This window comes from Ursus maritimus, unplaced genomic scaffold (genome assembly GCF_017311325.1).
Source record: "Ursus maritimus isolate PB19 unplaced genomic scaffold, ASM1731132v1 scaffold_14, whole genome shotgun sequence".
In the NCBI taxonomy this organism is placed as follows: Eukaryota; Metazoa; Chordata; class Mammalia; order Carnivora; family Ursidae; genus Ursus; species Ursus maritimus.
The window spans coordinates 55,129,718-55,140,642 of NW_024423786.1; the positions used below are offsets into that span (position 1 = coordinate 55,129,718).

Below are 10,925 nucleotides of genomic sequence, written 5' to 3' on the forward strand. Positions count from 1 at the left end.
GCTGGGGGGGGTTCCGGTCAAAGACTCCGCGGCAGGAGAGAGGTCTGGAAGCACGAGTCGGCATCGGTGCCATAGTTCACACTCCCACAACAGATGGAGTTCAAGGATATCCCTCAGGCGAGGGAAGGGCAACGTCCACTCTTTCCGCGGAAGACATTCTCTCCGGCTTCCCCACCCAGTTCGATAAGTGAAAATGGTCTGTGCCGCTTCAGTCCGGAGCCCGGCGCCGGGTAGCGAAGGAGCAGGCGCCGCGTTCCTAGGGCGTGGTCAAGCTCTGGGGGCGTGCCCAAGTTCGGGGGGCGTGGCCAAGGCGTCAGGTGGCTGGACTCGAGCTGCGGAAGGGAGGAAGCTTGTCCTTTTTTCGGACCCCATCGAGTCGTTCCTTCATCGTTCGCTTAACAAATAGTTAATGGGGGCTAAGGACAAGACAGCCTGCAATCCTTACCCTCGAACAGCTCACAGTCTGGTTGTCTGAGGGAGACAGACAAGAAATAAATAAGTAAAATACGTGATAGGTGGTGACCGGTTAAGCAGTACAGTTCAAAGGGCGGTGTGAAGTCTTCGGAGCGTCCAGAGTCTCAGGTGGTGACGTCCGAGTAACCACCGGGCAGGTGCGGGAAAGAGCCGTGGGGATAGTTGGGGGAGAGACACCCAGACATAAGAAGGATTTGACTTTCCTCTGACGGAAAGAGAAGCGGAGTGTTCTAATCAGGGAAACACATATGAAAAGTGTTTTAACTTTGGAATGTGGAAAAGAAGCATTGGTTGCAACAGTATTTATAATGGCAAGAAAAAAAATATTGGAAAAAACGGTGAAGTGCAGCTCCTCTTCTGCCTCCAGGGGGGTCCAGCCCCCCTTATCACTCACCTGGACCACCGCAGTCCCTTCCAGCTTGCCTTCCTGGCTGCTGCCCTCACTCCTCAGCATCTGTCTTCTCTGCAGGGGCCACCAGAGGCCACCTGTGGGCACCTGAGCCAGGCCCCACCCTCCTCTGCCCCCAGTATTCCAGGGCTCCGCCTCCCTCAGGGTAAAAGCTCAAATTCTTCCCTGACCCCCAAGGCCCTGCATGACCTGTGGGGGAGGGGGGCCTCCCTATCCTTCCCTCCTCCCTCTCACCCTGTTGCTCATTCTGCTCCAGGTACACAGGCCTCCTCGCTCTTCTCCAACATGCCAGGCCCGGTCCTGCCCCAGGCCCTTTGCATGTGCTGTGCCTGCTCCTGGACTGCTCTTCCCCCTGGTGCTCCCATACCTGCTTCCCTTCCTTCTCTGGGTCTCTGCTCACATGCTTCTCTGTATGGCCTTGGCTGCCCTATTTTAAGCTCTAACTTCCCTGTTAGTAGTCCCAACCGTTAGACCATGGTACCTCCACCCCAGTACCGCTTTTTTTTTTTTTTAGATTTTATTTATTTATGTTAGAGGGAAAGAGAGTTCATGTGCACGTACATACACATGTGCGTAAGCGGGGGGGGGGTGGGGTGGGGAGGGGCAGAGGGAGAGACAGAGAGAGGGAGAGAAGTAGACTCCCTGCTGAGCGCAGAACCCAACCTCAGGCTCTATCCCACGACCCACGATCATGACCTGAGCTCAAATGGAGAGTCAGACGCTCAACCGACAGAGCCACCCCAATACCACTCTTCGCTTTCTAACCCACTCTGAGGTTATGTTTTTCTCAGAGTCTATCCCCCTATCTTGAATGTCAGCTCCATGAAGGCAGGGATCTTCCCAGGACTGGGAACAGCTCGAGCAAAGGCCCTGAGGTGGGGATGGACATGCAGAGTACCAGCCAAGTTGGCTGGAGCTGAAGGAGGGAGGGGGCGTTGGGCGGAAGTGATTTGCGTGGTGATTAATCCAGGCAGATGGTGGCCTTGGAGGAGCCCCAATCCTCTTACCCAAAGCCCCTAAATACTTCCGCCACGCGGGTCACCTCCGGGCCTCTCCTGCTCCAGGCAGCCATCATGCCAGGGCAGGCGGTCGAGGAGGGGATGGAGGGCTGGAGCCCGGCCCCACCGCTGTATGAGGAGTACCGCCCGCCACCTCTGGATGCCATCCGCCTGCCCAGGAACGCGCTGTACCTGCTGCTGGTGGCGCTCCTGGTGGTGGCTGTGGCCTATGCCATCGTGGGCCATCTCATCAAGGACCTCGCCCACGACCTGGCCGGTGAGCCACTACCTACCACGAGCCCTACTTGGGACAGTGCTGGGCTGCTCTGGGGCTGGGGGTGTGTGTGCAAGGGCCTCTCATAGCCAGGGAGGGGACAGAGGGTGGGTGAGGCCCCGGGAGGCTCCTCACCAGCGCCCTACTGCAGACTGGGCCTTCGGCCCGAAGCCAGACCAGGAGGACGCCCCCCGGGAGCTGCGCTCGAGCCTCGAGGGCGAGGATCTGGAGGAGCTGGACCTGCAGCTGGCCCTGGCCTGGCGGGGTGATGAGGACCCTGGAGGGGGTGGTGACACCGCCCCTGCAGAAGCCCCTGCCCCAGCTCCCCGCCGCCCTTCCGTTGCCTTCAAGGACCCAGCTGCTCGAAGCTCCTTCTGGAGGCTGCACTGAGCTTGGCCCTGCCCTCTGGCCCGGGACCGGGTTTGAACGCCTTTGGCAGTTGTATAGACCGGACTTGTGCACACCAATCCCTTGCTCCACTGATCTGCCCCGTCTGGGCAGAGAACGTTCTCTTTCTGGGCCGGCAGTTTCCAGCGGTTGATCACTGGCACTTTCCACACTCCTGCTCCCCCCATAGCCCCAGAGCCTGATTCCACCCAACCTCCGCCAAGAAGAGTTTTTCAGATAGAAACAATGGTAACCGGGTGCTTAGTATGTCCCTGCTGCTGTGCTCGGTGAGCCGTTTCCACGTATTATTTCATTTAATCCTCATGGGCCAGGACTTTTTGCCCCCGTGTAACAGCTGGGAGCATGGAGCCACAAAGCCCAGAAATGACTTGCTTGGAGCAGAGAGAACTTTTTGCAGAAACAGGCCAGTTCTGCCACCGGCCTTCAAACACAGATGCCCCAAGGCGGGGTTCGGGNNNNTCCGCCCCTGCTCCGCCCCCACCTCCCACCTCCTCCCCAGCTCTGCGGCTCTGCCCTCTGGATCTGTTGGTCTCTGGGGGTCCTGACTTCCCAGCTAACCCGAGAACTCCCGCAGGACAGTGCCTGAGGCTTCCTCCCTCCACTCGGAGCTTGGCACAGGACAGGGCACACGGTAGGAGCTTCGCAGGCACGACTCGGGCGGTTGAGACGGGCGCGCTCGGGGCAGCTGCCTAAGCTCCATCGCTCTACTGGATGGCCCGTTGTGCAATGTGGATGGTCAGACCTCAGGGAGGCAGGAGGCCCTGGGTATGCATAGGGGCTCCATAAAGGTGCGTGCAGTGACACCGGCACCCCCCCCAGCCCCCGAGGGCCCTGCGGAGCCCCCCACCCTCCACTGGGGCTTCCTGCCACGTGCCTGGGCCGTGGCTGTCCGGTGGCAGCTGGGGTGGGGCGCTCCTTCTCCTGGGCAAGGCTCCCTATCTAATCAGCCAGGGACCAAGGTTGATGGACAGGAGAGCCTGGAGCCTGAGTCATCTGCTACCTGGGCCTCCGGCGGCCATCGGGGCGTGGCTGGGTTTGGAGATGGATAGTGGGCACGTGGCCCATCGCTTGTGTCCCTGTGCTCATCCCAGTATTGGCGGTGGGTCCCCAGGGGTCCGGGAGCCAGGACGTGGCAGCATCAGCCGGTGGTGGGGGAGATCTGGGTTCAGATCCCAGCTCCAGCTATTTCTGTGTGACCTCTGTGCTCCTGGCCTCCTTGGGCTTCTCTGCAAAATGGAGACAGAAACAGGGGTGTTCAGAGAAGGAGACATAATGATGCCTGGCAGGCCTGAGCCCAGGCCCGTCTCTGCCTGGTCCCTGCAGCACAGAGCCTGGGGGAACTGGAGGCTTGGTCCTGGGGCAGGACACAGGGTGGAGGGGCTGGACTCCCCGCGTTAATTGTTATACCAGGTCCAGAGTCTGGCCTCCGGGTCTGGACCGGCCCCGCCCCTAGGCCCGGCTGCCACCATATCAGGGGCTGGGCAGGGCCTCACCCAGCCAACCTTGACTGTGCACCGCTGCTGGCTCTTGTGTGACCATGGAGACACTGGAGGCCCTTCTCCTGCTCAGTGCCCTGCTCCTGTCACCTGCAGAGGCTCAGCAGGGTAGGGCTCTGACCTGGACCTGGGGGGGGGGCTGGGGCCAGGGGTGGGGGGCGGTGGGGAGGGGTCGTGGGAGGGGCTAATTCATAGGCTCACCATTTCCCCAATTTTCGTGATGAGGAACCGAGACTTCTGAAGGGAGGGGGCAGGCAGAGGAGGAATTGGGCCAGACCCCTCTTGGAGCCCCCCAGATCTCCACACTCCCTCTGGGCCTCCCTCCCCATCCCTGAGGGCACCCAGCCCCCTCCCCTTCTCTAGAACTGGTCTCTGACACCCAGCCCCTTTCCAAGACCCCACCGGCTTGAGCATCCCCCAGCACCCTTCCCCTCTCCCCTTTCGGGGCCAGGCCCCGGCCCTGCCCCATCGCTGAATCCCGCCTGCCTCACCTTCGGACAGCCTCGCAGTACCGCCCGAAGCCCTGGCTGGTGGGCCTGGCTGCTGTCGTCGGATTCCTGTTCATCGTCTTCGTCCTCATGCTGGTCAACCGCGTCTGGTGCTCCAAAGTGAGGTGGGAGCCCCTCTCCCCTCTCCCCACAGCCGCTGTCCCTGTCCTCCTCCTCTCCCCAAAGTGCTGGGCACCCCTCCCGGTTCCTGACTCTCTCGGGTCCCTTCCCCGTCTCCCCATTTCCCTGCTTCTGCTCAGGCCCCCCGCCTCACAGCCTCACAGTCCGGGACAGCCATGCAGCCCGAGAGGTGGACACCTCTCTTTGTGCGGTTCGTGAGCCCCAGGCAGGGGAGACTGTGCAGGCTACCTCCGCCCTTCACCCACCTTCACCCCTCTATCTCTATCTCTCCTACAGAGCTGAGGACGAGGAGCTCGCGTTCGGAGTGGATTCCAACCCGTATCAGGACATGGCCCTGAGGTACTGCCTGTGTGAGCCTGTGTGGATGTGTGCGGGGTCAGGGGGTTTGTGGGAGCCCCCTCTGGGGGTGGGGAGCAATGGGTGTGCACAGATGACCTCTTTCTGCTCTTGAACTCTACAAGCACACTCCTGCCCCTGGGCCTTTGCACTTACCGTTCTCTCTGATTGGAACACCCTTTTCTGTATCTCCTGGCTGGCTTCAGTCCCTGCTCGGATATGTCCTCCTCACAGAAGCCCACCCTGACCACCAGCCTTCCTGACACTCTGCGTCCCACAGCCGTCCATTCTTCTTTGCGCTGACCAGCAGCTGAATTTATCTTAGTCATTTTTTACCCCTTCCTCGACGCTAGCTGGTAGCTTCCAATAGATGAATAGAACTTAGCATTGGTCCTGGCTGTGTTCCCAGTGCTCAGCACAGGGCCCAGTGCACAGTAGGTCTGTTGAACAAGACCGTGGTGGGATCGTGCAGGTGTCTGTGCACGAGCATCCGATCTGGGGTGGGCAACTCTCCTGGACTCCGTGTCTTCTGTGGTCCTGACTGGTTCCAGACACGATTCTGGTGGTAGGCTCAGGGAGGTGGCAGGGCTGGGGGCTCTTTCAGTGCAATATCCCAACTTGGGCAAAAGTTGGGGGATGGCAGGGCGCCTGGGTGGCACAGCGGTTGGGCGTCTGCCTTCGGCTCAGGGCGTGATCCCGGCATTATGGGATCGAGCCCCACATCAGGCTCCTCCGCTATGAGCCTGCTTCTTCCTCTCCCACTCCCCTGCTTGTGTTCCCTCTCTCGCCGGCTGACTCTGTCTCTGTCAAATAAATAAATAAGAAATCTTAAAAAAAAAAAAAAGGTTGGGGGATGGGAGTCGGAGTGTGGGAGATGGGAGGAGGCCAGCCTGACTGGAAGATTCTCAGCCAAGCCTAAGACGTACGTGAAGGAGAGCTGTAGGCCTGATTGTTTGCTTTGTCTACGACCCAGAGCAGCTCCAGCAACATCTGATTCCCACTCCCGGATGTGCCGGAGGTTCTCGAACCCACCTGAGCTCCCACGTTGGTAGTTTTCTCCCTGCCTTGTTCATCCAATCATCCATCCATCCGCCTACCCACATTTCACTTTCCAACCATCCATCGTTCATCTGTCAATCTCCCTACCCAGTAAGCCATTGATCCGTTCATCCATCCACCTGTCTACACTTCCATCCATCCACGCACTTATACTCCCATCCATTGATCTGTCATTCTCTTCCTCCTGTTCATTCACTCATCTTCCCATTCATTTATTCATCTCTCCATGAAGCTATCCATTCACCTAACCCCTTATCTGCCTGTCACCTACCCACCCACCCACCCACCCACCTATCCATCAAACCATCCACCCTTTCATTCCCTTACCCACCCAGCCGCCTACTCACCCACCCAGCCATCCACCCATCCATTTCCCCCACCCGTCAGCCTGACGATCTACACTCCCGTCCATCCGTCCTTGACTGATCACTCTTTCCTTCCTCTAATTAATCTGCTCTCCTGCCACACTCTCTACCTGTTCAGCCCTCCACGCAACCTTCTCTTCACTTCTCTACTTATCTACTTCTTCATCCAGCCTCCCACCCGTCCATCCACCATCCATCCATGGGATGGTTGAGTCTTAGTTTCTGCCTTTGTGAAATGGAAATAGCAAGGCTTCCTCATGAGGACTGTTCTGAGGATTCAACAAAGGCGTAGAACACCTGGCACGGGTACGTGTCAATTAAGTGGGAGTGACTGTTTCTCACTGTGGTCTGGGCCCTTTGTATCCCCACAGCGAAGAAGGCAAGAGGGAGAGGAAAGAGGAGATAAAGGACCAGAACGGCAAGAAGGCTGAGAAAGAAGGAGAGAGAAACTTGGGGCTGGAGCTGGAGGAGAAAGAGGAGTCCAGAGGTGATGAGAAAGTCACGAACACAGCCATGTGAAGACTCGGCACCCATTTCCTCCAGGCAGCCGTCCAGAGATGCCCCTTCCACATTGTGTAAGCAATGATCTGGACGTGAAGCCACCATAATAACTCCACACAGAGCTGCAAATACCGAATGAAGAGGCGTGGGACGTGCCCTGCCCCCCAGGAAGGGCTCCGTGTGCTGCGTGCGTGGGCTTTACGCACCTCCTTCCTGACTTGTCTGCCTAGTGATTCTTCTTGCACTAGGGGTGCATTCTTGGTTGTGGATACACCCCCAAGCCCACACCATCTCATGGCTCACCTACTTCTACCCACCGCCTGATTTCTTTTCCCTCTCCCTGCTATCTGTTGGCCAGAACCTCCCCCGTCCCACTCAGCCTCGGGACCAACGTGGAGCCAAAGCTGCCTTTCAGAGACCTGCATTAAAGAATCGATAAGGGCTCCTGTTGTCTCTTGGGACTCAGTTTCCCCCTGGGGGAGGCTGCTTTTGGGGTTGGGGTCAATGCCCGCGCAGGTATGAGAGAGCAGGCTGTACTGTGCCCAGATGCCCCGGGCACACTCAGCCCTCTCCCTGCAATCTTGATTTGGCTGCCGTGAACCTCGGACTTTGAGCCCCGAGAGGGCCGTATCCTGGGAAATCCTTGCTACCCCACCCCTCATCTGGGGTCACATGACTCCATTCCCGGGAACTAGGTCCAGGAGGCTGTGTGCTCCAGGGCTCTGCGCTCCCCTGGGAAGGGAAAAGTACTTTCTCCTCCCAGTTTCCACTTTCTCCGGGCCCTGGACCTTGCCCTGGTTGTTAACTATTTCTTAATAAGGACCTTGATAAAGGCTGGCATTCGGGCTCGGTTCTGGGGCCCCGGCGCTGGGGTCCTTGGTAGGATGTAACCCACAAGGCTGCTAGAACACTTCCAGGATCGTCCACCAGGGGGTGGAAAAAACAAATAAAATCAAGGTAATACACGCCCTCATAGATGCTTCCAGGGAGCCCTCAGTATCTTGTCCACAGTCTCCATCAGGACACAGTCAGTCCCATTTTCCAGATGAAAATACTGAGGCGTAGAGAGAGAGATGCCATTGGCCAGGTCTCACGGGTTGCTGTTCCATCCAGCTCGGATGGAAGCCCAGACTGCCCAAAGGATGAGGGAGTTTGTAAACTCTGGCTAAGACCCGATTTGGAGGTTAATGTCCTAGGGTGGGAGAGGGTTGGAGCGCGGGGTGTCCGCTCCTGGCTTTGGTTCCCAGCTGGGAGACCTGTGTCCCTCTGGAATGCTATGTGGCCCTCGGGGAGGTAGCCCCTCGTCCGCAACCTGAGGACAAGAGAGTTAGGAGGCTTGAAGCAGGTGCCAGGGCTCAAACCATTGCAAGGCCTGGCACATAGTAGGCGCTCAGGAAATGCGTCCCTCACCTCTCCTGAGCCTCTCCCATGGCTCTGGCTGTGGGGAGTGAGAAGGCCAAGGTGGGCCTCAAGGAGACAGGGTGCTGGGACGCCTGGGACGCTGGACCCCTCCCCAGCGTACCCGGAATCCAGGGAAGGGGGCCCCATCCCCCCACTTCCTGCGGCACTGGCCACATCCTGCCCTGGGGTGTCCGGGGCTGGCCACTTCCTCTTCTGATGGGTGGCACCCCAGAACCCGCTGGATAGAGGCAAGGACAGACAGACAAGGATGGGCAGATTCTGGATGACCGCTGGCCCAGCCTCCCTTCTGGCAGCTCTGGTCCTGGGGCTGGTTCAGGCGCAACCCTGTCGTAAGGCCTCGGGAGGGAGAGGAGGTGGGAAGGGAGCCCCCACCTGGCGGCCCAGCCGCTGACCCCGCCCTGCCCTGCCTGCAGTGGCCCAGAGGAAGCCGTGGCTGGTGGGGCTGGGGGCCGTGCTGGTCATTCTCTTCCTCATCTTCGTCCTCACCATGGTGTACGTCATCTGGTGCCGCCAGGCCCGCGACAGGTGGGCCCCGTCCTGCGTGAGTGCCTCCCCAAAACCAAACCGCTGGTGCTCAGAGCCCCTCTCCGCTCCTCTTCGAGCCTCAGAGGAGGCAGGGCAGGGCCAGGGGGTAACTCTTTGATCCAGAACCGATGAGGCCTCGTATAACCTCACGGATTTCCCTCCTGACTCCCTACCTGAAAACTGAGGTGGCTTCCCTGAGACCCCCATCGCTCATATGTGTTTCAGATGGGATCTGTAAAGTCCTCATCGCCTCCCTGCAAACCCCGCGCATTTATCCCTCCATCTGTCCGTCCATTCCTGTGTGTCCATCCCACTGTCTGCGCCTCCGTCCACCTTCCCACCCCCCGTCCGCATGTCCATCTGCTCATCCATCCACCCATCCACTCGTTCACTGAGCCACCCATCAGTCGGTCCATCTCCCCGTCTCTGCCCGTTCACTCACCCGCAGTTCTGAGAGCCGGGAAGCCAGGAAGGCCAGAGGTTAAGAGCGGGGTTCAGGCTCCCGCAGCTCCCATGTGGGCTCCCGCACTTCCTGCTCGTCCAAATGGGACAAGTGTCCTAACCTGTCCGAGCCTCAGCACAGCTACTGCAAGATGGGAATGACGAGAGTGCAAGACTCAGAGGTTCTGGGAGAATCGCAAGAGGCCTGGACACGGTCAATCCTTATTAAGTGCGGTTTTCTGGACCCTTCTTGTCTCCACAGCAATAAAGAGAAGGAAGAGGGGACCGTGAGAATGGAAGAGAAAGAAGCAGAAGGCAACTGGGGGCTGAAGCAGGAGGAGAAAGAGGGGCCTCCCAACCATGAAAGAGTGGCCAGCTCCTCTGAATGAAGTCTTCCCACCTGCCTCCTCTAGGCAGGCCTCCCAGGATTGCCCAAAGCCTGCTCCGCACCCTACAAGCAAAGACCTGGTCCTGGGGCCAGAGAAATTATTCCATGTGGGGGTTCAGATGAAATGTCCCTGAACCAGGAGCGCTCAGGCCCCGCCTCAAGTCCCCCCTTTGCATTTACTGGGTGTTTATACACCCCCTTCCCAAGCCTCCTTCGCGCCAGTAAGAGGGATGGTGGGGGGGGGGCGTGCAAAGGCCCTGCGGTGTTTGTGGGTCCCAGAGGTGGTCCAGCCCTCCGCAGGCCGTTTCCTGGGAGACGAGGGGCCTCCCACCGTGTGCTGATTTTCTGGTCACTGTCTGCTAGCTGTGCCTGGGTGCGGGTGCTGAGGGTGGGAGGAGACGCAGTGTCATCACCCCCTTCTCCCGTGCTGCGCTCCTGGTGGCCACTCCACAGGAGGCTTGAACTCCCAGCGTCTTTGCTGTGTGGCCCTAAGCATATAACTTAACCTCTCTGTGCATAAGCTTCTTGTCCTGTAAAAGGGGGAGGAAAGTAACTTGATGCTTTACAAGTTGTCATGAGGATTAAATGAAATAATGTCCATGAAAATCTCGAGCACAGAACCCGGAACCCAAAAAGTGTCTAGTAAATGTCAGCTTTTTGTTATGCTGAAATGGTGTGGATGGGGCCCCCATGGTGTGCACGGGAGCCCCCCCCCAGACCTGGGGGATCTTGAAGGGCACAGTGTGCCCTCCACCCCTAGTCCGCGCCAGGCCTGGGGGTTCAGGCTGGGGGGTCTGGAGGGTCCCAGTGGGAGGCGGCGCTGCGGTCCTGTGGCAGGGGGAGGGGCTGTGTGACTCCTTCTTTTCCGCAGGGGGCGTGTCTTCTCCCCTAGGGGCGTTTGGAAATGGTGGGGGACATTTTGTGGCTGTCACAAGCCTGCCCCCCTTTTATGGCCTTTAGTGGGGGCCCAGGGATGGCAAACAGCCCGCGGTGTTGGAACAACCCCCAAAGCCAAGAAGGCATCACTTCAGGGGCCAGTGTCTGAAAAACACTGGGGCTTTCCTTGAGATCGAGGGCCAGGTTGCCCCCTCACCGCCGCCCAGCTGAGCCCCGACCTCGGTCTGAGGCAGACCCCCACCGGCTGAGCCCCCCAGCCCTGGTTAACCCCCCCAGCCCTGACTGACCCCCCAACCCCGGCGA

At 59.0% G+C, this 10,925-nt stretch overlaps 2 protein-coding genes across 2 annotated transcripts; both read left to right on the top strand.

Moving 5' to 3' along the window:
- The first annotated feature begins 1,956 nt into the window (after positions 1 to 1,956).
- On the top strand, positions 1,957 to 7,350 carry LOC121102442. Its single transcript, XM_040628296.1, has 5 exons — positions 1,957 to 2,158; positions 2,307 to 2,415; positions 4,511 to 4,672; positions 4,965 to 5,027; positions 6,820 to 7,350. The coding sequence occupies exons 1-5, from the start codon at positions 1,957 to 1,959 to the stop codon at positions 6,965 to 6,967; spliced, it is 684 nt and encodes a 227-aa protein (XP_040484230.1). The 3' UTR covers positions 6,968 to 7,350.
- Positions 7,351 to 8,539: 1,189 nt separating this feature from the next.
- LOC103681672 (small integral membrane protein 24) lies at positions 8,540 to 10,325 on the top strand. Its single transcript, XM_008711245.2, has 3 exons — positions 8,540 to 8,700; positions 8,785 to 8,896; positions 9,600 to 10,325. Exons 1-3 carry the CDS (start codon positions 8,619 to 8,621, stop codon positions 9,724 to 9,726), a joined length of 321 nt encoding a protein of 106 aa, XP_008709467.1. The 5' UTR covers positions 8,540 to 8,618; the 3' UTR covers positions 9,727 to 10,325.
- Positions 10,326 to 10,925: the final 600 nt, after the last annotated feature.

Bases quoted from the DNA above. Each gene is read 5' to 3' on its own strand.
- LOC121102442 (XM_040628296.1), top strand. From the start codon at position 1,957: ATGCCAGGGCAGGCGGTCGAGGAGGGGATGGAGGGCTGGAGCCCGGCC. The intron at 2,416-4,510 runs GCGGGGTGATGA...TTTCGGGGCCAG, and splicing joins CTGCAGCTGGCCCTGGCCTG to GCCCCGGCCCTGCCCCATCG. The intron at 5,028-6,819 runs GTACTGCCTGTG...GTATCCCCACAG, and splicing joins TATCAGGACATGGCCCTGAG to CGAAGAAGGCAAGAGGGAGA.
- LOC103681672 (XM_008711245.2), top strand. From the start codon at position 8,619: ATGGGCAGATTCTGGATGACCGCTGGCCCAGCCTCCCTTCTGGCAGCT. The intron at 8,701-8,784 runs GTAAGGCCTCGG...CCCTGCCTGCAG, and splicing joins GGTTCAGGCGCAACCCTGTC to TGGCCCAGAGGAAGCCGTGG. The intron at 8,897-9,599 runs GTGGGCCCCGTC...TTGTCTCCACAG, and splicing joins TGCCGCCAGGCCCGCGACAG to CAATAAAGAGAAGGAAGAGG.